This window comes from Serinus canaria, chromosome 25 (genome assembly GCF_022539315.1).
Source record: "Serinus canaria isolate serCan28SL12 chromosome 25, serCan2020, whole genome shotgun sequence".
Taxonomy (NCBI): domain Eukaryota; kingdom Metazoa; phylum Chordata; class Aves; order Passeriformes; family Fringillidae; genus Serinus; species Serinus canaria.
The window spans coordinates 14,543,269-14,566,574 of NC_066338.1; the positions used below are offsets into that span (position 1 = coordinate 14,543,269).

Here is a 23,306-nt window from a genome sequence, read left to right on the forward strand (position 1 = left end):
AAAAATATTTACTGAAACTGTTTTGATAGAATTTTTTAAATAGAATTGCTTTGCACAATGGCCTTGGTGGGCTCAGCAGTCACAGTGGCTGTGGTAGCCTTGTGGATCAGGGAGTCTTGATGATCATCGTGGCCATGGTTGCCACAGTGACCGCAATGACCATGGTGTCCTTGGTGGCCTTGTGGCTCAGAGAATTCTTGTGTCCACTGCCAGGGCTGTGGTGGCCAGGAGGAGTCTTCCAAGTTGGAAGGAATTCCTGGGGATGCTCCTACCTGGGGGACAAAGAGAGTCATCAGGGGGACCATGGGTGTAGGGAGAGGATCTTGGATGGCCATAATGGACGGTTAGGGGTGACAGGAGAGATGGGGGCCATGAGGTGACAGGGTGTGGTTGGGGGAACAGGGTACAAAGATCAGGGATCTGGGGGTGTCAAGGTGTGCTTAGGGGTGACAGGGGTCAGGGGCAGTCAGGGGGTGCCATGGGCTGTGACAGGGGTTCAGGGAGTGCCATGGGGGTTCCTGGTGCACAGTGGGTGTCCCCCAACCTGGTCTTCCCAGCCTTGGGTGTCTCTGTCTCCACACTCTCAGTGAGTGTCCCCACAGCTGGCAGTGAGTGTCCTCACCTGCTGTGCCCTGTGATGTGTGTCCCCTATCCCCATACTGGGTGTCCCAAGCCGTGACTGTCTCTGCCTTGTCCCTAGCTGCGGGTGTCCTTGTCCTGCACACACACAGTGGTTGCCCTTGTCCCTGTCCCCATGCATCACCATGCTATATCATGTGTGTCACCAAGGCCACAGTGGTTGTCCCCATCCCCCAGATTGTTCCCTCCACTGTCACCTCACAGCCATGCACAGTTGTGTTTGCTGAAGGTTCCAGTGGAGCGGAGACTGATCCTTGCTCTCTTCCCATCCTGAGTGACTTTGGTGACCTTGAAGGTTTCGTATGGCGGGATCAGCACCTCTCGGTTGCTCAGATAGAAGGAAAAAGCCTGGATGTCCACACCGTGGCACGTCTGAACCTCGAATATGCTGTCCGTCCCGTATTTTTGGGCGACCTCTTTGCTCAGCGACGTCGATGTGAATTGACCAAACCGGACCCTCTGGCCACGCCGTGCCTGGAACCGGACGTCACGCACACCCCGGAACACGCGGTGACAATGCCTGTTCTGAGCCTGCTTCAGTTTCACCAGTGCCTGGGTCAGCAGGAAATGCAGCGTTTTGAAGTGGAAGTTGTTCTGGTACTCCTGGCGGGAGCGCCCGGCTGCACGCACGGCCGCGTTGAAGTCCTTGTAAATGTCCTTTGTTGTGTAGGCCATGAGAGCAACGGCCTGGGCTGGGGACACCAGAGGGGACACAGGAGATCCCCGCTTGTGCCACTCAGCCTCGGCCTTCACCCAGGTCTGGGTGAAGAGAGGATTAACCTGGAACTCGAAGTTAAAGAGGGCTGGCAACGCCGCTGTCATGGCAGGGCCACAGCCCCGGTACTGGTCATCGAAGGAGTCCCTGGCCATGTCCAGGGGCACCACCTTGATGGCAATGGCAGTTGCCATGGTCATTGCCAGCAGTGCCAGGGTGTGAGCCAGGAGGGCCATGGTGGGGAAAAGCCTCCAGGAGAAGCCAAGGGGCTGGTAGGGGACACTAGGAGAAAAAAGGGGACACACTGAAGGGACAATTAGGGCACACAGGGGTACATAGGAAGTGTCCCTCCCGTGAGGGGCTGAGGTAGGGAAGGGGTCAGCCCGTGGGAATAGGGGCAGGTCTGGTTAGAAGACCCCTGGACACATCCTGAAATGCTGATCTGAAAACCTGGGGTCATTCCAGCACTCCCCAGGGTCCCTCAGACCCCCAGGACAAAAATCCCACTCCCATGGTCTCATATCGTCAACTATTAGCAGCCTCCCAGCCCCCAGGACCAGGATTCAAATTGTGGGGTCACTCCCTGTCCCCCCAGCATTGTCCCCCAGGACCCCAGGCCCACTCCCACAAAGCCCCCCTGGACCCCACTGCTGTGTCCCACTCCCCCAGTGTCACTCCTGTGCCCACAAGCCCCACAACACCATTCCCATCCCTGTGTCCCTTCACCCTTAGTGTCACCCCAGCCCCTCTACTGTTCCCCAGCCCATATCCTGGGGACACTCCCTGACCTCCCCAGCGTCCCCTCAGTGCCCCACCAATCTCCATTCCCAATCCCAGTCCTGTGTTTACCCTTCTGATGTCCCCCCAGTGCTCCCCGGGAACTCAATCCTGCTCCCAATGCTCTGCAAATCTCTTGTAGTGCCGGGCTGATTACAAACCCCAACTAAATCCCAAAAGCCACTCCCTCAGCCCCCATGTCCTCCTCAGCCCTCTCCCAGTCGCTTGACACTTTTGGATTCACCCCAGAACTCCAACCCAAATCTGGGGGTCACTCCCTGCCCCCCCACAACATCTGCCCTGGACCCCCCCATGGAACCACCCTACAATCCCAGTTCCATGTCCCCACCTCAAATGACACCATTGTCCCCCCAGCCGCTGATACCGAAATTGGCCCGAGTCAGCTCCCTGATGGAATTGGAGGAAGCAGAAATCTGGAATTCTTTATCAGCTTGGACTCACAGTAGATCTTTCCTGGTCCTGCAACTCAGGGGGGATTTTGCTACAGGTTATTTACCCACCACATTTATAAATATTCATTAGAAGGGGCTTCTTAACTAATGCAGATACATCACTTTCTCTGGAAATAATTTGCATGCTTCTGCCTCTTTCTGGAAGTCCTTTTATGGTACTGGAGGGTCATCCAAAGGGGTTTCTGGGTGTGGTTTTCACTGAGTGCCACAATATGCCAGATGGCCTTTCCTGCAACTTCTGCTTTTTGCTGGCGCTGCTCTTTCTGTGGTCCAGAATTTGCAAAAGATGCTCACTGGAGTTCCTTGATCTGTTTCTCCATGAATTCCATCCACGTTCATCCTGGTATCCACATTTCTACCTCCTTTCCTTGTTTTTGCCTGTTCATCTTTAAGCTCTATCCAGCACCATTAAGGAATCTGAAACTTTCTATTCTCTCTCTTATTGCTCTCTCCCCACAACCCTAATCTCAGTTTTTCATGTTCCCCCAATTCCCCCCAGTCCCACTCCCCACTTCTCACTGAGTTGCTGCCACACCTCAGATACCAGTTGGGGTCCCTTATGAGATGACATCCCTGTAGGTGACTTGAGCCAGGAGAATGATCTGTTGGGGGAGTGCATGCGTGACTTCCCTGGCCTTGCTGGTGTGTCAGGAGAAGATCTGGACCCCGTAAAAGGGATCCACCAACACCAGGAGATAGCTGAGCCCATGTTGGCCTGGTAGCTCAGAAAATCCATTTGCCAGTGATCCCCCGGGGGTCTTTCTCTTTCAGTGATGGCTGGAGGTGATGGTTTTGAATTGAAAGGGTTCTTTTGAAAACACATCAGGCATTGCTCTGTAACACACCTGACAGTTTTGTCCTATAGGTCACTGAGGATCTGAGGCCACAGATGAATCCCCATTGCATCGATTCCCCAGAGCTTTGCTGGTGCTTTTCTCCTTTACAAATTGCAGCATCAGCTGGGGAGGGCCTGACCTGGTTATTGGGAGTTACCTCTCACCCACCCACACACCCTCTTTATTGTGGGCTTTTAGATAAACAGCCAATTTTCAATCTGCCCAACTCTCTCCAGGCCTCACCTCTGGCAGTGAAACTCCTTTCTCAGGAATTAACACCAGGATGCTTTGTTGTGGAACCTCTCGTGCAGTTTTATTGCAAGTCTATTTCCCACAGGGATTTGTCCATTCCCAATCTGGTTTGCCCTGGATTGTAGTACAGCCACTGCTTTGGGCAGCTGGGTGGAGTCAAGGAGGAATAATATTTGTTGTTTATATTTAATTGGAGATCCCTGTGCTGTGAATTGAATTCTATCTCTCCATATGGCTCCATGGGCATGAGCAATGCTCAAAGTAGATGGCAAGTGAGTTCCCATGTTTGCATGGGACTGTGGCAGTGGGACTGGGGATCTGGGCTGTGAGCAATAAGAGAGAGAACAAAAAATTTATTCCTTCATAGGTCTAGATAGAGCTTAAAGATGAATGGGCAAAAGCAAGTAAAGGAGGTAGAAGTGTAGATAACCAGGATGAATGTGGATGGAATTCATGGAGAAACAGATAAAGAAACTCCGGTGGAGATATTTTGCAAGTTCTGGACCACAGAAGGAGCATTGCCTGCAAAAAGCAGAAGTTGCAGGAAAGGTCATCTGGCATATTGTGGCACTCAGTGAAAACCACACCCAGAAACCCCTTTGGATGGCCCTCCAGTACCATAAAAGGACTTCCAGAAAGAGGCAGAAACATGCAAATTATTTCCAGAGAACATGATGTATCTGCATTAATTAAGAAGACCCTTCTAATGAATATTTATTATTATGATGGATAAATAGCCCATGGCAAAATCCCCCCTGAGCTGCAGGACCAGTAGAGATCTACTGTGAGTCTGAGCTGATAAAGAATTCCGGATTTCTGCTTCCTCCAGTTCCATCAGGGAGATCACTCCGGCCAATTTCGGTATCAGGGGCTGGGGGGACACTGGGGACATTTGAGGGAGGGACTTGGGACTGGGATTGCGAGGTGGGGCCATGAGGGACTCCAGGGGGACATTATGGGAGCAGGGGTGACCTCTGGATTTGGGTTGGAGTCCTGGAGTGACATGAAATGGGTAATGGGACTGGGTTTGGGACTTGGGTCTGGCAGAGGGACCTGGGGGACACTGGGGCTGGTGAGGGAGTAGCTTTTGGAATTTCAGTGAAATCACAGAATGGTCTGGGGTCCCAAGAGGGTTGGAGAGGATTGGGAGCATGATTGAGTTCCTGGGGAGCACTGAGGGGACAATGGAAGGGCAAACACAGGACTGGGATTGGCACAGGGGAGCTGGTGTGACACTGAGGGGACACTGAGGAGGTCAGGGATTGTTCCCAAGGTTTGGGCTGGGTGGCACTAGGGGTGAACTGAGACGAGACTGGGAGTAGGGTTGTGGGGCTTGTGGGCACAGGGACGACACTGTGGGGGACACAGCCGTGGGGTTCAGGGGGACATTGTCAGAGTGGGATTGGGATCTTGGTGGGTACTTCTAGGGACACAGGGGGTGACCCCTGAATTTGATATAATTTCCTGGGGTTCTAGGAGGACACTTAGAGTGGAGGACATTGGGCTCTGGGAGTGGGAATGTTGTCCTGGGGGTCTAAGAGGAGTCCAGGAATGACTGCAGTGCCATGAAATGGGTAACGGGACTTGGAGTGGGACTTGGGTCTGGGAGAGGGACCTGGGGGACATTGGGGGCAGGGGAGGGTGGTGTGAGTGAGTGGCTTTAGGAATTTGGGTGAAGTGCCAGAAGGGCCCTGGTTCACAAAAGGTCTAAAGAGGTATGGGGACAGGATTGAGGTCAAGGGGAATATTGGGGGAGACAATGAAAGTGTAAACACAAGGCTGGGTTTGGGATGGGGGGCTGGTGGGACACTGAGGGGACACTGAGGAGGTCAGGGATTGTTCCCAAGGTTTGGGCTGGGTGGCACTAGTGTTGAACTGAGACGAGACTGGGAGTAGGGGGATGGCACTAGAGGGGGAACTGATATGGGATGGGGAGTAGGCTTGTGGGGCTGGTTGGCACAGGGACGACTCTGGTAGGGGGACGCAGATGTGGGGTCCAGGGGGGCATTGCTGGAGTGGGATTGAGATCCTGGGGGTCAGGGAGTGACTGCGGAATTTGAATTAAATTCCTGAGGTTCCAGGAGTACTCTAAGTGTTGAGGACATGGGACCATGGGAGTAGGATTGTTGTCCTGGGGTTCTGTTGGGAGTCCAGGAATGATCCCAGGATTTGAGATCAGCATCCCAGGATGTGTCCAGGAGTCTTCTAGCCGAAGCTCCCCCTCTGCCTTATGGCTGACCCCAGTTCCCCTCCTCAGCCCCTCACAGAGAAATCCTTCCCATATACCCCCGTGTGCCCTAATTGTCCCCTGAGTGTGTCCCTCTTTGTCTCCCAGTGTCCCACACTGCTCGTGGTGGCCTCTCCCCACCATGACCCTCCTGGCTCACACCCTGGCACTGCTGGCAATGACCGCGGCCACCGTGACCATCACAGAGGTGCCCCTGGACATGGCTCTGGACTCCTTCGATGACCAGTACCGGGGCTGTACCCCTGCCATGGCTTCGGCCTTGCCAGCCCTCTACAACTTCGAGTACCAGAAGAATCCTCACTTTGCCTGGGGCTGGTATCATGCTGATGCTGAGTGGCGCAAGCGGGGCTCTCCTGTTTTCCCTCTGGTGTCCCCATGGCAGGCCGTGGCTCTCATGGCCTACACAATGAAGCACCTCTACAAGGAGTTCAACGCGGCCGTGCGTGTGGCTGGGAGTTCCCGTGAGGAATACCAGAACAACTTCCACTTCAAAACGCTGCATTTCCTGCTGACTGATGCCGTGGTGACGCTGAAGCATGTTAAGAATGAGCAGTGTCACCACGTGTTCAGGGGTGTGCGTGACGTTCAATTCAAGACGCAGCCTGGCCAGAGTGTCCGGTTTGGTCAATTCACATCGACGTCACTGAGCAAAGAGATTGCCCAGAAATACGGAAGAGACACCTTATTTGTTGTTTACACGTGCCATGGTGTGGACATCCAGTTTTTTTCCTACGATCCTAGGAACCGTGAGGTGCTGATCCCTCCCTTTGAGACCTTCAAGGTCACCAAAGTCACTCAGAATGGGAAGAAGACAAGGATCAGTCCTCCGCTCCACCGGGACCTACAGCAAACACAGCTGTGCATGGCTGTGGGGTGATGACACAGTGGTCATACTGGGGCCATGGGGATACCCACTGTGAGCATGGGGACCCCCATGGTAAGGCACAGGGGACAATGACACTGACTTGGGATGGGGGACATGGGCATTCAGTGTGTGTGCTGGGACAAGGACATCCACAGCTGGAAACAAAGACAGGGACACCCGGTGCTGGGGACACCCACAGTGTGCACGGCACACACATGACAGGGCACAGGGGGTGGGCACAGGGCACAGGGGGTGGGTACACCCACTGAGAGTTTGGGGACAGGGACGCCACATGCTGGGGACATCAAGTTTAGGGACACCCCTTGTGGGAAGGGGGACAGGAATGTGGATTATAGGGCACAGAGATGGAGATCCCCACTTCTGGGGGGGACACGAACAGGGACACCCCTGCCAGAGGACAACAGGAACAGGGAGATGGACAGAGACAGGGATGTCCCCATTCTGATCCTGTCACTCCCCACCAAAGGCAGTGCTGTGAGGGTGAGCCCTGTGTGCTGGACACGGGTGAGCTGGGACACCCCTTGGCACCCCCTGTCACCTCCCATGGCACTCCCTGAATCCCTGTACTCCTTTAGCCCTAAGCCCACCATGACCCCCCTGTACCCCCTATGCACCAGCACACACCCTGTCATGTCATGGCCCCCAATTCACCTGTCACCCACCCCCCCCAAAATTATGGCCATAACTGACCCCTTCACTCCCCACATGTTCTCACTCACTCACCCCCTCTTTGTCTCCCAGGTGGGACCAGCCACAGGGCCCCCTTCCACCTGGGAGTACTCTTCCTGGCCACCACAGCCCTGGAAGTGGCCACTGGAATTCTCTGAGCCATGAGGCCACCAAGGTCACTGAGGTCACTGTGGTCACTGTGGCAGCTGTGGTCACCACGATCACCAAGACTCCCTGTAACAAGGCTACCACAGCCACTGTGACCACTGTGACCACCAAGGCCATTGCGCAAACAATTCTATTAAATAATTCAGTCGTAACAATTCCATTAAATAAATCTGTCAAAGCCAGAAAAAAGTGACAATTCCTAAGCAGGGCTCCATGTCACTCCCCACACCAACACTCGTGGGAATGTCTCTTTTTCTCTGCCTCAAGAAGAATCCTTGGGAGGATCACCTTTCTGAGGGAGGAACCTTACAGACATTTCATTTCAGCCAATGGACAGCCAGACCCAGCTCTGGTGATTCACCCTCAGTTGTCAATTCAGGGTTGGGGACTTGGGCTGGTTTTAGCCCAATTCAGCACCAAAATCAGCCCCAAAGGCTTCTCCCAGCCAGCCCCAATGGCCACAAAGGGGGCATTGACCATTGGCCACTTTCCTGGCAGAGCATCCTGCCATATCCTACAGTTCAGGGAGACCTTAAAGGCTGGAAGTTGGGAAATTAAAAAGGGAAGGGCAGGTCTTGTCCCTTTGGGAGGGACAATCCCCAGTCTCAGACCAGGCTGGATGGGACCTGCTGGAGCAGCTCTGGAGAAGGACCTTGGGGTGCTGGTGGTTGACCATTGGAGCTGGCAGTGTGGCCTGGGGCCAGGAGGGATCCAGGGGGCATCAGGAAGAGCAGGGCCAGGAGGTCAGGGAGTGACCATGCCCCTCGGTCCTGCCCAGGGAGACACATCAGGAGTGCCGTGTCCAACTCTGTCAAGTTCTGTGCACTGTTTTGGGCTGCTCTGGACACAATTCTGTGTTCAGGGATGATGCTGCCTGATCTGGGAGGTTGTGCCAGGTGCCCACTCCAGGTTCTTCCAGCCTGACCCATTCTGGGATTTGGGAATTCTGGGAGTCGAGGTTTGGGAATTGCCCACCGGAGGGCAGCAGCGAGCACAGGAAATCAGCGGCACTGCGCATGCCCCGCCCCCAGCTGCAGTTCCCTGTGCCAACAGCAGGCGGCAGCACGAGCTGGTGGCACTGCCGAGTGCCCGCCCCGCCCCATCCCGGCCCCGGGGGCTCTGCAATGGTTTGGGATGGAGCGACCTTAAAGCCCGTCCGGTGCCAGCCCTGCCATGGGCAGGGACATCTTCCCCTGGGCCAGGCTGCTCCAGGCACCGCCCAACCTGGCCTTGAACCCTTCCAGGGATGGGGCAGCCACAGCTTCTCTGGGCAGCCTGTGCCAGAGCATCACCACCGTCACTGGGAAGGATTTTCTAGGAAAGATGGGTGGTGATGTCTTTGAAAAATGACTCAGAGGGTTGGGGGTCTTTAAGAGAAATTGGTGTCAGTGTCTTCAAAATGGGTATTTATATCTCTACATGACAAGACATGATATTTGTCACAGCACCCTGGTGGCTTTACCAGAAAGTTTGAAGTCCTGAACTTTTGGGTAATAAGAGAAATGGGTGCCCACACAGTCTATTCCATAACCCAGACAGCCTGAAATTCTGAACTTTGGGAGAAAATGACAGTTTCAAGGGGGATGTGGGGTAGGTGGTTTGGGACAGCTGCACCTTCCTGGTACCTCAGCCAATGGGGAAGGGAGAGGGCAACTTGCAGCCAGGAGTTTGGGATAAAAGGAGGCTGTGCTCTCCAAAATCTTGAGAGAGAAACCCCTCGGGGGGATGGCTGTGGAAACTCTGTCCCTTTGTTTGAATCAAGTTTCAAGACTACTTTGTGAACATTTGGCTTTTCGTAGTGTGGCTTTTCCTCACATGCTGAAGGTGCTGGATCGAGCTTAAATTATGACAGGAACAAATGATAAAAGATGTAAAAGTATTTAGAGAGGACAATAAAAGTGGCTGGAAGCAGTGGAGAAAGAGATAAAGGGAACTCCAGTGGGGTTTTGGACAAGTTCTCTGACATAGAAGGATCAGCACCTGCCTAAAGTGAAAGTCTGAGGATTTGTCATGTGGGGTATTTGGGCACTCATTGAAATGGCTTCCTGATTACTGTTCAGGAATTCTCCAGGACAATAGGAGGATTTCCAGAGAGAGGTGAAGCCATGCAAGTTATTTCTTGAGAAAGTGCTCTTTCTGTATTAGATAGGAAACCCGTTTCAATGAATATTTATGATTATGATAGATAAATTCTGTGTGTCAAAGTCCCCCCTGAGCTGCAGGACCAGGAGAGATCTGCTGTGAATCCAAGCTGATAAAGAATTCCGGCTTTCTGATAGCTCCAGTTCCATCAGGGAACTGACCACTTTCAGTATCAGGGGCTGGTGGGCACTGGGAAAACCTTATTTGGGGGGGCTGGGAGGGGGGAAAGGGGACCACGACATCAGGATTGGGGCCCTGGGACCATCGGGGGGGGGGACCCTGGAGGGGAATGTGACCTGGGGTTGGGCTCCTGGGGGAAGCTGAGGGACACTGGGGGACAAGGGACTGGGGTTCACTGAGCTCTGTGGGGCAGCAGAGGGGAACTGGGAGTGTGACTGGGGCCATGGGAGGGCTGGAGGACACTGCAGGGGGCAGGGGGTGGTCCCTGCATTTGGGTTGGGGTCCTGGGGGGAATCATTTCCAACAACTCCAAAGAGGACAACAGACAGGGAGTGGGGTTGGAGTGTGGGGCAAGACCGACACTGGGGGGGTCAGGGAGTGACCCTTGGATTGGATTGGGTCATGAGGGGGGCAGAGGGGACCCCAGGGAAATGACACAAAAATGTGGGAGTGGGATTGCAGTCCCTGGGGGGACTGGAGGACACCAAGCCATCCAAGAGTGATGCCAGGATTTGGGATCAGGGTCCCAGGATGTGTGCAGGGCTCTCCTGGATAAGCCTAACCCCCTCCCCAGGTTCCCCCCACTGTCTCTCTACAGTCCCTCACCAAGGAAACCTCCCCACATCCCTCCATGTCCCTCAGGGTCCCCTTTGTCCCATCAGTGTCCCCTGCTGCCCATCAGTGTCTCCTCATCATCCTCTGGTGTCCCCCAGTGTCCCTCAGCTTCCTACAGGAGTCACACAGTCTGTCCTCTATGTCCCCCCTGTGTCCCCCAGTGTCCCACACTGGCCACTGTGGCCTCTCTTCTCCATGGCTCACACCCTGGCACTGCTGGCAATGACCGTGGCCACTGCAGCCATCATGGAATTGCCCCTGGACATAGCCCAGGACTCCTTTGATGACCAGTACCTCAACTGTGGCCCTGCCATGACTGAGGCCTTGCTGGCCCTCAATAGCTTCGAGTTCCTGGGGCTCTGCAATGGTTTGGGATGGAGAGACCCTGACCTCTTGGCCCCACTCTTTCCAACACCCCCTGGGTCCCTTCTGGTCCTAGGACACTCGGCCAACTCCACTGGTCACTCACCAGCACCCCCAGGTCCTTCTCCACAGCTGCTCCAGAAAGTCCACCCCAGCCTGGACTGGGGACTGGGGACTGGGGACTGTCCCTCCCCGGGGGCAGGATCTGCCCTTGCCCTCTTCAACCTCCCAATTTCCAGCCTTTAACATCCTCCTGAAGTGCAGGATGTGGCTGGATGCTCTGTCTGGAATGTGCCCAAGGGTCAATGCCCCATTTGTGGCCATCAGGGCAGAATTGAGAGGGATCTTGTGCTGATTTTGGTGCTGAGTTGGAAGAAATCCTGCCCAAATCACCAACCCTGAATTGACAACTGAGGCTGAAGCACCAGAGCTGGGCATGGCCATCCATCAGCTGACCCTGGGAACATCCAGTCCCCTCTAAGACTGAGATTCCTTTCCCATATTCCTGCTTGGAATGAAATGTGCATGAGGTTGCTCCTTCAGGAAGGGGACGCTCCCCAAGGATCCTCCTTGAGGTTGAGAGAAAGAGACATTCCCATGAGTTTTGGTGTGGGGAGTGACATCGAGCCCTGCTTAGGAATTGTCACTTTTTCCTGGCTTTGTCAGATTTCTTTAATGGAATTGTTTTGATAGAATATTTTATTAGAATTGCTTTGCAAAATGATATTGGTAGCCATGGTGGCAGTGGTAGCCTTGTGGCTGAAGGATTCTAGGTGATCACGGTGGTCACAGCGGCCTTGGTGGTGATTTTGATCATAGTGGCCAGAGTGGCTGTGGTGGCCGTAGTGCCACAGTGACAGTGGTGGCCACAGTGACCTCATGGTGGCAATTGCTGCCAAGGTGGCCATAGTGGCTGTGGTGGCCTTGGTAGCCTTGGTGGCCTTGTTTCTTTAGGGATTGTGGGGGTTTTGGTGATCGGGGTGGCCACAGTGACGACAGTGTCCTTAGTGATCATGGTAGCCATGGTTGCCAGAGTGACCACAGTGACCTTGGAGGCTGTGGTGGTCTTGTGGCTCAGAGGATGCTGGTTGCCACTGCCAGGGCTGTGTCCTCCAAGTTGGAAGGAAGCCCTGGGGATGCTCCCACACACATCAAAACTACATTCAATAACTTTCCGCCCTCTATCACAAATCCTGTTCTGAGCCCTAGTTGCCAATGTCCTCATCCTAACCTGAGTGGGCAGAACAACCAGCAGAACACCCCTTCACCATTATCGGCCAACTAGCCTCACTCACCTGCTTCACAATCATTCTAGTTTCATTCCCCCTTGTGGCCGCCATAGAAATCAAACTACTCCAACTCTAATTAACTCTTCTAATTTATAAAAACATTGGTCTTGTAAGCCAAAGATTGAAGACTAAACCCCTTCTTCGAGTTTCCCTACTGTTACCCCATTACTTCAGGAAGAAAGGACTCAAACCTTCATCTCCAACTCCCAAAGTTGGCATTTTAAGCTAAACTTCTTCCTGACCCTTCGCCCCACAAACAGCCTGAATTGCCCCTAGAGATAACCCCTGGAAAAGCTCCAGCACCACAAACAACGTCAACAACAACCCTCACCCCCAACTAAAAGCAACCCCACCTCCTCTGAATAAAGCATAGCCACCCCACTAAAATCCAACTGAAGCGACAACAGACCCCCATTATTCACCGTCCCCGCATCCACTCACAGGCCCCATAGCAGGCGACACCACAACAACCAAACCTATCCCAAAACCATAACCAACAACCCCCCAACTAGCCCAAGCTTCACGATAAGGATCCGCCGCCAACAGCACCGAATAAACAAACACTAACAACATTCCCCCTAAATAAATTATAACAAGCACCAAAGATACAAAAGAAAACCTCAAACACACTAATCAACCGCACCCTGCAACAGCCGCTACAACCCTTAATAAGGAGAAGGATTAGATGCAAAAGACAACCCCCCAAAAACAAAATTTGGTGGCCAGAGTGGCTGTGGCGGCCACAGTGACCTCATGGTGGCAATAGCTGCTAAGGTGGCCATAATGGCAGTGGTGGTCTTCGTAGCCTTGGTGGCCTCGTTTCTCAGGGGGTCATGGTGGTCATGGTGATCGTGGTGGCCACAGTGATGACAGTGACCTTGGTGCCATGGTGATCGTGGTGGCCACAGTGATGACAGTGACCTTGGTGCCATGGTGGCCATGGTTGCCACAGTGATGACAGTGACCTTGGTGCCATGGTGGCCATGGTTGCCACAGTGATGACAATGACCTTGGAGGCTGTGGTGGTCTCGTAGCTCAGAGGATGCCGGTGGCCACTGCCAAGGCTGTGGTGGCCAGGAGGAGTCCTCCGACGTGGAAGGGGGCCCTGGGGACGCTGCCACCTGGGGGACAAAGAGAGGGACGTCAGGGGGATCATGGGGGAGTGACAGGGTGGGGGAGGACCATAATGGGGGGTTAGGTGTGACAGGAGAGAGAGGGCCATGGGGTGACAGGTGACAGGCTGTTGGAGGGGGCACGAGGGGCTACAGGCACCAGGGAGGTCAGGGGGTCATGGTGGGCTTAAGGATGACAGGGGTCGGGGAAGTCAGGGGGTGCCATGGCAGGTGACAGGGGGTGACAGGGTATTGTAGTGTGTTTTCTTTATTTGGCATGTTCACTGCTTAATTTGTGGTTTTGTAATCCCTCTGTATTTTCCTCCCCCCGACTTTAGAGTGGCACAGACTCATTTTTCAATGTTGTTCAGTTTAGTTTAGTGTCAGTTTATCTGTTTGTTACCTAGCTACTTCCTGCCAAGTTTCAACCCCCTCCCCCTACCCAGCTGTTAACTCCTCCTGAACCTGCCTTCCACTTTTAGAAACTTTCCTGTCAGTTTTGGACCTTTTGAAACCCCATGAGTTCACTTAAGCTGTTCTCCTTCTTTGAAACCCTTCATTGGTCTGCACATTGTATTCATCCCTTTGTGTTCCACCCCCAGCTCTCCTGATTAGCTAGAGATTGTTTCCTCCCCTGAGACCCCCACCCCATTTATAAGCTGTTGTTTGCCCTCAGTTCAGGGCCTGGGATCCTGGACTCGGGGAGTTTTACCATCAAATAAATTTACACCAGTTCCACCCCAGGTCTGTGCTGCAGAGTTTTGTTTCTGCCCCAAATCTCCACTGATATCTGGGTGTCTGCAGAGCTTTAAAGGGGGGCTCTGTCGTGCTCCTGTTATCATCTAGCCAGGAGTTAACAGGCACTGTGAGAGATTGGTGACAGGGGTTCAGGAAGGGACATGGGGGGGTCCCGGCCCACCCACATCCAGCACACAGTGCCCGTCCCCACAGAGCTGCCTTTGGTGGGGAGTGACAGGATTGGAATGGGGACATCCCTGTCCCTGTCCCTGTCTCTGACACCACTGGCTGGCGTGTCCCTGTCCCCTCCCAGATATGGGGGTCCCCATCCCTGTGCCCCGTCATGGGCATTCCTGTCCCCATGCCTACAAGGGGTGTCCCCAAACTTGGTGTGCCCAGCATGGGCTGTCCCTGACCCCAGTCTCTCAGTGAGTGTCCCCACTCCCTGTTCCCTGTCATGGGTGTCCCCTGTCCAGAGGGGGTGTCCCCAGCACTGGGTGTTGCTGTCCCCCCACCCCCAGGGAGTGTCCCCAGCACAGGGTATCCCTGTCCTTGTTCCAGCAGTGGGTGCTTCTATCCCCACAAACACAGTGGGTGCCCATGTCCCTGTCCCCCTATGTCCCAGTGAGTGTCATTGTCCCTGTGCCTTCCTATGGGCCACATTGCGTGTCCCCATCGCCCCAAGCTGTCACCTGTAGCGTCACTTTGCAGCCACTCGCAGTTGTAGTTGCTGAAGATCCCGGTGGAGAAGAGCTGGATCCTCACCCTGTCTCCTTCCTGGCTGACTTTTGTGACCTCAAAGGTCTCAAAGGGTGAGATCAGCACCTCCTTCTCGCCAGGATAGTTGGAGAATTCCCGGATTCCCACCCCACGGCACGTGTGCACATGGAACACCGTGTCATTCCCAAAGTCCTTGGCAGTTGTTTCACTCTGTGACGCCGACGTGAATTGACCGAACCGGACGATGTCACCGTGCTCTGCCTTGAACCTGACCCCGTGCACCCCCCAGTACACGTTGTGACACTGAGGTCCCTGAGTGTCCCTCAACGTCACCAGTGCCTGGGTCAGCAGGAAATGCAGCGTTTTGAAGTGGAAGTTGTCCCGGTATTCCTGGCTGGAGGACCCAGCCGTGCGCACGGCCGCGTTGAACTCTCTGTACACGTCATCCATCGTGTAGGCCATGAGGGCGATGGCCTGGGCTGGGGATGACAGAGGGGACACAGGGGACCCCCGACTCTGCCACTTGGCTCTGGCCTTCACCCAGGCCTGGGCAAAGAGAGGGTTCTGCTGGAACTCGGAGCCGTTGAGGGCCGGCAATGCCGCGGTCATGGCAGGGCCACAGCCCCGGTACTGGTCATCGAAGGAGTCCTGGGCCATGTCCAGGGTCACCATCTCCACAGCTGTGGTGGCCACGGTCATTGCCAGCAGTGCCAGGGTCTGTGCCAGGGGGGCCATGGAGTGGAGAGGCCACAGGGACCAGGGTGGGACACTGGGGGACACAGAGGGGACACAGAGGAGACACGGTGAGGGCTCCTTAGTGAGAGACTGGGGACGGGAGTGGGGCCAGCCCAGGGGAAGGGAGGCACTCCTGGCCAGCAGACCCCTGGACATGCCCGGGTTCCCTGATCCCGAATCCTGGTGTTACTTAGGCCTCACCAATGTCCCCCAGGAACCCCAATCCCAATCCCAAAGTACCATGTCCTCTTGGACCCCCAGAAGCCCAATCCTACTCCCATCACTACAAGTCCCCTCACCTCCAGCAGGATCCTGACCCAAATCCTGGGGTCACACCCTGAGCCCCCCAGGGTCCCCCTCAGCCAGTCCCCAGACCCCAATCCCACTCCCAGTCCCCAATTTCTTCAGTGTCACCCCAGGATATCAACCCAAATCCAGGCATCACCCCCTGCCCCCACAGTGTCTCCCAGCCCCCCCATGACCCCAATCCCACTCCCACCATCCCATGTCCCCCCTCATTTTCCCCCAGAGCCCCCCATTACCCCAATCCTAAGCCTGTGAATCCCCAAGTGTCGCCCCACGTCCCCAATCCAAATCCCTCAGTCCTGTGTCCCCTTCAAGAGTCCTCAGGGGTCCCCCCAGCCCCGATACCAAAATCAGCCGGAGTGAACTCCCTGATGGAATTGGAGGTATCAGAAAGCCGGAATCCTTTATCAGCTCAGACTCACAGTGGATCTCTCCTGGTCCTGCAGGTCAGGGGGGATTTTGCCACAAGGTCTATATGCACCACGATTACAAATCTTCGTTACACTCTCCCTCTCCTAGCACAGAAACAGCGCCTTACCTAGCAATAATTTGCATGGCTCCGCCTCTTTCTTGAAATCCTTTTATGGTCCTGGAGAGTCCTAAATATGAGTTTTCTCAGTGGGGTTTTCACTGAATGCCCCTGTATCCCAGATGATCTCAGCCTCAGCTTTCACTTTCGGCAGACACTGCTCCATCAGTGTTACAAAATTTGCCAAAATCCCTCACAGGAGTGCCCTTTATCTCTTTCTCCACAGGTTGCAGGCACCTTTGCTCTTCTGCGTACCCCAAAAAAGGGATCCACCAACACCAGGAGATAGCTGAGCCCATGTTGGCGTGGTAGCTCAGAAAATCCACTTGCCAGTAATCCCTGGGAGAGTTTCCTTTCAGTGATGCCTGGAGGTGATGGCTTTGAATTCAAAGGAACCTCTCCTGCAGCTTTAATGCAAGTCCATTTCCCACAGGGATTTGTCAATCCCCAGGCTGGTGTGTCCTGGACTGTCGTACGGCCACTGCTTTGGGCAGCTCAGCTCAGCTCAGCTCAGCTCAGCTCAGTTCAGCTCAGTCACCCAGGCACTCCCCCAAGAGATCACCCCCAGGCTCAAGGTACCTGCAGGGATGTCTGTCGAGGTATTTTTGCAGGAAAATGGACACACTGCCCAAGCCAGCCTTTATGGGGTCTGAGTAGAATTTCATAGTTTCCCAGAGAGCTCGAAAACAGGAAGAGCCTACTCAGGAGAAAAACAAGTCCAGGATGTGGGGCACGCTAAGAAGACGGAGCAAAAAACCACAGCGGAGTGTAAGAAGGAGAAACAAAAAACCACAGTGAGATGCATGAAGAAAGAAGACGAACCAATCAGCTGAAGGCTTGAGCTGCGTGCCCAGACAGGCTTAACCAATCATGGATTAGCTTGAGGGGCATGAACAGTAGAACAAAACACAAACACAGCTTCTTCTTGTAATAAATTTGACTTCACTTGATCATATTGATCATGGCGGGATGTCCCATTGCTGATCCTCCACAGATGTCATCTGATAGGGGACCCCAGCTGGTATCTGAGGTGTGGCAGCAACCCAGTGAGCAGTGGGGAGTGGGACTGGGGGGAGTGGGACAAGGTACATGGTACATGGCTGGGTAGTGGGGAAATGGACCTTGTTATGGCCCTTTCTGACCCCACACCCTCAGGGCCCCCCACCACCTCTGTCCCTCCCCCCATGGCTCTCCTGATGCCCCCCTAACCTTCTCACCCCATGATCCCCGTGACCCCTCTCTTTGTCCCCACAGGTGGGAGCCTCCCCAGGAACTCCCCCCACCTTGGGGGGCTTCTCCTGGCTACCATGGCCATGGCAGTGGCCATTGGAACCCTCTAAGCCATGAGGCCACCAAGGTCACCGTGGTCTTGGAAGCCACTGTGGAAGGCCACCAGGATGAAGGCCACCAGGATCCCCAAAGAAATGAGGCCACCAAGGCTACCTAGGACATTATGACCACTATATCCCCTTTTTCCCACTGTGACCACTGTGGCTGTTATTGCCACTATGGCCACTGTGGCCACTTTGGCCTCTATGACCACTGTGGCCACTCTGGGCATTGCAACCACCATGGTCAGCATGGCCATTGTGCTCACAGTGATCTATGATGTCACTGTGGCCACTGTGGCTACCGTGGTTACCATAACTACAAAGGCCACAGTGGCCACCATGGTTACCAAGGTGACCAAGATCACCGTGGCCACCACGGTCACTGTAACATGGCGTCCATCCTGGAAAAGCCCCTCCAAGAGCTGCCCAGTGAGGGAGCCATGTCAGGGCAGCAGGACCAGCACGAGGAGGGCTGGAGCAGCCAGGACAGCACAGGACAGCACGGACAGCAGAGACTGGGCAGTGCCTGGGGCCACCTGGGCACTTCCTGATAGGTTTGGGAGTGACAATGTCACGGCCACCTGCTAACGCTCCTTGGCTGCCTCACCTGATGTAGCAATAAATTGCCACTTGCTCACCTGCCATATAAGAAATGTATCAAATCCTTGATCCTGGCTTTCCTGGTGTATCAAATATTTATCAGAAATTTGATCCTTGCTAGCCTGGTGTATCAAAACTTTACCCAAATTTGCTGCTTGCTCGCCTGACGTATCCGCTACAGCTCTGTTAATGCCTCTCCTGCAGGGTGCCTCATTTCCTAAAATAAAGCAGCTCCTGGAGTTTTAGTTAGAAGCAAGTCTAAGCTTTATTTTTCAAACCTTGGTTTTCAATGAGGTGCTGGAGAAGTATTCCTCCCTTTTTCCTTATTCACTGCAGCCCCTCAGAAAGGACCTGGAGGGGCTGCAGTGTGTCCAGGGAACGGATGGAGCTGGGGAAGGGTCTGAAGCACCAGGAAGGGCTGAGGAGCTGGCGGAGGTCACTCACTGCATTTTTAAAAGGATGAACAATCAGTTTTGGGCCTGTTCCAAAGTTCCTGTTCTGATGTAACACTTCAGAAGAAACATTGGGAGGAAAAAAAAGAAATGCAAACAGATGAAGAAGGATGAAAAATAAAATAGAGAAACGGGGCCTGAGTCTGCCCCACCCATTTATTGATTAAAAACCCTGATGTTTCGCTCAGGAAACTCTTTTTCCTTTCAAACCAGGGATTTTCCCTCTTTACCCGCTCATCTCCTGGAGCTGTGGTTCGGGAATTGTCCACCGGAGGGCAGCAGCGAGCACGGGAAATCAGCAGCACTGCGCATGCCCCGCCCCCAGCTGCAGTTCCCAGTGCCAACAGCAGGCGGCAGCACGAGCTGGTGGCACTGCCGAGTGCCCGCCCCGCCCCATCCCGGCCCCGGGGGCTCTGCAATGGTTTGGGATGGAGCGACCTTAAAGCCCGTCCGGTGCCAGCCCTGCCATGGGCAGGGACATCTTCCCCTGGGCCAGGCTGCTCCAGGCACCGCCCAACCAGGCCTTGAACCCTTCCAGGAGTGGGGCAGCCACAGCTTCTCTGGGCAGCCTGTGCCAGGGCCTCGCCACTGTTGCAGGGAAGGATTCCTTCCCAATATCCCATCTGACTCTGCCCTGTGGCACTAGAGAGCCTTTCTGTCCTTCCATGCCCTTGTCCAAAGTCTGTCCCCAGCTCTCCTGGAGCTCCTTAAGCCAGTGGAAGGGGCTTTGGTGTTTTCATGGATCCTTCTTCAGGCTGAAGACCCCCAGCTGTCTCCACAGCAGAGGGGCTTCACCCCTCGAAGCACCTCCATGGCCTCCTCTGGACTTGCTTCAGCAGCTCCACATCTCCTCTGTGTAGTGACCCAGAGCTGGCAGAGTGATCCGAGTGGAATTGTCTCATGGTGGGAAGGGCTCAGTGCCTGCCCCGCTCCCACCCCAGAACCAACACTCCATAGGGAGCACCCGAAGGGCTCCCGTGGCTCCGGACTTGGCCTCTGGCAGCGTCACTGGCCCAGCAGCTGCTCCTGTCCCTGGCTGCACCCCCAGTGCCTCCTCTGACACTGCGGGCACGGGGCCAGCCAGGGCATGAGGCAGCCCTGGGGCCAATGGGATACAGGGCCAGCCAGGACAGCCCTGGGGACAGCAGGACAAGGGGACAACCAGGACAGCCCCGGGGCTGTGGGACATGGGGACAGCCAGGGCAGCCCTGGGGACAGCAGGACACGGGGATAGCCAGGACAGCCCTGGGGACAGCAGGACAAGGGGACAACCAGGACAGCCCCGGGGCTGTGGGACATGGGGACAGCCAGGGCAGCCCTGGGGACAGCAGGACACGGGGACAGCCAGGACAGCCTTGGGGACAGCAGGACAGAGGGCCAGCCAGGACAGCCCCGGGGCTGTGGGACACGGGGACAGCCAGGACAGCCAAGGGGACAGCAGAACAAGGGGACAACCAGGACAGCCCCAGGGCAGTGGGACACAGGGCCAGCCAGGACAGCCCCGAGGCTGTGGGACACGGCAACAGCCAGGACAGCCCTAGGGCTGTGGGACACAGGGCCAGCCAGGACAGCCCTGGGGCCAGTGGGACACGGGGACAGCCAGGGCAGCCCTGGGGACAGCAGGACACAGGGCCAGCCAGGACAGCCCTGGGGCCAGTGGGACACGGGGACGGCCAGGGCAGCCCTGGGGACAGCAGGACACAGGGCCAGCCAGGACAGCCCTGGGGCCAGTGGGACACGGGGACAGCCGGGACAGCCCCGGGGCTGTGGGACATGGGAACAGCTAGGGCAGCCCCGAGGGTGTGGGACACGGGGACAGCCGGGACAGCCCCGTGGCTGTGGGACATGGGGACAGCTAGGGCAGGAGGCAGCCCCAGGGTTGTGGGACACAGGAACAGCCAGGGCAGCCCCGAGGACAGCAGGACACGGGGCCAGCGAGGACAGCCCCGGGGACAGCAGGACACGGGGACAGCCGGGACAGCCCAGGGGCTGTGGGACATGGGGACAGCTGGGACAGGAGGAAGCCCCAGGGTTGTGGGACATGGGGACAGCAGGACACGGGGACAGCCAAGACAGGAGGGAGCCCCAGGGCTGTGGGACACGGGGATAGCCCCGGGGATCCTGCGTGTGACACTCACATGGCCTCAGGGGTGGGACAGGGACAGCAGCAACACGACAGGTGCTGGGGAGGGATTTACAGAAATAAACAAACCGCAGGGAGGAATCCGGAGGGCGGGAGAGAGGAGAAGCTGCCAGGGCAGCTCTGCTCCGTCAGGGGCGGCCCGGAGCCAGCAAACCAGCCAGCCCATGCTCTGGAAATCAGGGACAGGGGACAGAGAGGGACAGGGGACAGAGAGGGAGCTGGGAAGAGGGACAGAGGACAGAGAGGGAGCTGGGGAGAGGGACAGGGGACAGAGAGGGACCTGGGGAGCCCCGAGAGAGGGACAGGGGACAGAGAGGGAGCTGGGGAGAGGGACAGGGGACAGAGAGGGAACTGGGGACAGAGAGGGACAGGGGACAGAGAGGGAACTGGGGACAGAGAGGGACAGAGGACAGAGAGGGAGCTGGGAAGAGGGACAGAGGACAGAGAGGGACCTGGGGAGCCCCGAGAGAGGGACAGGGGACAGAGAGGAACCTGGGGACAGGGACGGGGGATGGAGAGGGAGCTGGGGAGAGGCACAGGGGACAGAGAGGGACCTGGGGAGCCCCAAGAGAGGGACAGGGGACAGAGAGGAAGCCCTGAGAGAGGGACAGGGGAGAGAGAGGGAGTGCGGAGAGAGGGACAGGGGATGGAGAGGGAGCTGGGGAGCTCTGGGAGAGGGACAGGCTTAAGCTGGACCCCCAGGAACAGAGCAGTGGGATGTGGAGCCCCGGGAACAGACAGGTGGGAGATGGATCTGGGGTGCTGCACCCCCCCAGTGCTCTGTGAGCTCAGAAATGCCCTCAGACCCCAACGAGCAGCAGCTGTGCCAAGCTCCTCCCGAGCTTATCAGAAATTCCTGCTGGATAACGAGCTCCTCCTCCAACAAACGGCCTTGGGAACTCATTTTTCTTGCCTGAACAACAACCCAAGTGGAACATTTTCTCTGTGGAGCTTTCAGTGAGAGCTCCTGGCCCGAATTGCAGCCTGGATGGAAAACAACCATGGCCAAAGTCCACCCTCTCTGCTGTGCCCTGCAAACGCCTGCTGGGAGCCTTGGAGCTCTCCTGCCCCTGAGCTGTGCCCGGCATTCCCTGGAGGGGTTCCACCTTGGCTCTGCTCGGAGCCTGGGCTGCTCCCCCGGCCCTCGGGGCTCAGCCCTGCAGAGGAGCAGAGGCACCGACCCCTCCCCGAGCCCCCCGGGGCATTTCTCACAGGTGTAACCCTGCCCCTGTGCATCCCCCGTGCCCTCCTGTGCACGCAGCACCTGCCCCTGCCAGCTCCTCAGCTCTCTGTTTGGGGTGTGACTTCTGGAACGTTCCCCTGGGATCCTTCACCCTTTAGATCGGGGCTGAGTCAGACCGGGATGATTTTAGCTTTAGACCAGTGTTAGATTTTTGTCTCTGTGTGTTTTTAACCACTGAGAGAGCTTTGCCCACAAACCTCACAGTGCTTCTGCTTTTATTTCGAACCTCCTTTTGCTGGTGCCACCTTAAAACCCTTAAAAGCTGCTCTTAAAAAATCTCTCAGACAGGAGAGGCCTGGGAGCAGCAAAGGAAGAGCAGGGAATGTTTCCCGAGGGAGAATGTGCAGACAGAAATATTGGCCAGGGCTGGAGCTGCCAAGGAGCGTGCCAGGAGCTGCCAGGATGGACTGGGCATCAAGGAATCGTGGAATGGTTGGGTTGGATGGGGGTCCAGCACTGCTCATGGCACTGCCAAGGCCACCCCACCCCGTGTCCCCAAGTGCCACATACATCCCCCAGGGACGGGGACTCCAGCCCTGCCTGGGACAGCTGTGCCAGGCCTGCACGGCCCCTTCCAGGAAGGAATTTCCCCAAAATCCACCCTAAACCTCGGGAAACAGGGCCCAACCTCACCTGGCTGCCTCCTCTGGTCCTGCTGGGGTCCCCCTGAGCCTTCTTGTCCCCAGACTGCCCTGGTGCCACCTGGACACTGGGAGCTGGGGGGACAGCAGGACACTGTCCTGGGATGGAGCCAGAGCCGTGGGAGATGAACAAGACAATTTATTTACAGCAGGACCAGGATGGGGCCTCGGCCACACGGGGAGGGCAGGGAGGGTCTGGGGGTGCCACAGGCAGGGCTGTGGCAAGGGGGTGGGGACAGGCAGGTGGCAATGGGCAGGGCTGGTGGCTTGGGGAGGGTCTGAAGTGTCTCCACATGAGGACAGTGGCTCAGAGCAGGAGGGTCTGAGGGTGCCACAGGCTCAGGGTGTCTGGGGACAGATAGGGACAGTGGCTCGAGGGGTTCTGGTGCTACACCCACGTGGGAACGGCGGCTCAGGGATGTCTGGAGGTGCCACAGAACTGTGGCTCAGGGGACCTGGGGGTGGGGACAGGCAGGGACAGTGTTTTGGGGGGGGTCTGCAGTG

General features: G+C 56.0%; 4 protein-coding genes across 13 annotated transcripts in view; 1 reads left to right on the forward strand and 3 right to left on the reverse strand.

Moving 5' to 3' along the window:
- Window positions 1-837: 837 nt before the first annotated feature.
- On the reverse strand, window positions 838-1,590 carry LOC103824763 (NAD(P)(+)--arginine ADP-ribosyltransferase 2-like). Its single transcript, XM_009100064.4, has one exon. It carries the CDS (start codon window positions 1,588-1,590, stop codon window positions 838-840), a length of 753 nt encoding a protein of 250 aa, XP_009098312.2.
- Window positions 1,591-6,061: 4,471 nt separating this feature from the next.
- On the forward strand, window positions 6,062-11,301 carry LOC115484103 (NAD(P)(+)--arginine ADP-ribosyltransferase 2-like). The gene is given in 5 exon segments (XM_050984868.1): window positions 6,062-6,763; window positions 6,765-6,856; window positions 7,568-7,783; window positions 10,762-10,967; window positions 11,291-11,301. Coding segments are annotated over 5 exon segments (1,227 nt in total).
- Window positions 11,302-11,542: 241 nt separating this feature from the next.
- LOC103824761 (NAD(P)(+)--arginine ADP-ribosyltransferase 2-like) lies at window positions 11,543-17,112 on the reverse strand. Of its 10 annotated transcripts, none has more exons than XR_007779569.1 (5): window positions 16,402-17,108; window positions 16,286-16,303; window positions 14,795-15,591; window positions 13,218-13,373; window positions 11,549-13,129 (listed from the first exon to the last, which is right to left on the reverse strand). XR_007779569.1 is itself a non-coding variant. In XM_050983774.1 (5 exons), exons 1-4 carry the CDS (start codon window positions 16,416-16,418, stop codon window positions 13,288-13,290), a joined length of 918 nt encoding a protein of 305 aa, XP_050839731.1. In that variant the 5' UTR covers window positions 16,419-17,109; the 3' UTR covers window positions 11,571-12,011; window positions 13,262-13,287. The 10 variants fall into 10 exon arrangements, 8 of the variants coding, with proteins under 8 accessions (XP_050839733.1, XP_050839730.1, XP_050839734.1 ...); XR_007779568.1 differs by having other exon boundaries at window positions 11,550-13,129; window positions 13,174-13,373; XM_050983774.1 differs by having other exon boundaries at window positions 11,571-12,011; window positions 13,262-13,373; window positions 16,402-17,109.
- Window positions 17,113-20,558: 3,446 nt separating this feature from the next.
- The window catches only part of LOC103825210 (myosin-6-like), a 26,442-nt gene continuing 23,694 nt past the window's right edge, over window positions 20,559-23,306 (reverse strand). The window contains exon 35 of the mRNA XM_050984869.1: window positions 20,559-20,630. Within this exon, the coding sequence (XP_050840826.1) occupies window positions 20,559-20,630 (72 nt within the window). The remainder of the gene's footprint in view (window positions 20,631-23,306) is intronic.

What these genes read in the sequence shown, in the direction of transcription:
- LOC103824763 (XM_009100064.4), bottom strand. Translation starts at nt 1,590, where the DNA reads ATGGCCCTCCTGGCTCACACCCTGGCACTGCTGGCAATGACCATGGCA.
- LOC103824761 (XM_050983773.1), bottom strand. An exon ending in GCTGCAAAGTGACGCTACAG is followed by an intron (nt 13,374 to 14,794) that starts GTGACAGCTTGG and finishes TTTGTCCCCCAG; the next exon opens with GTGGCAGCGTCCCCAGGGCC.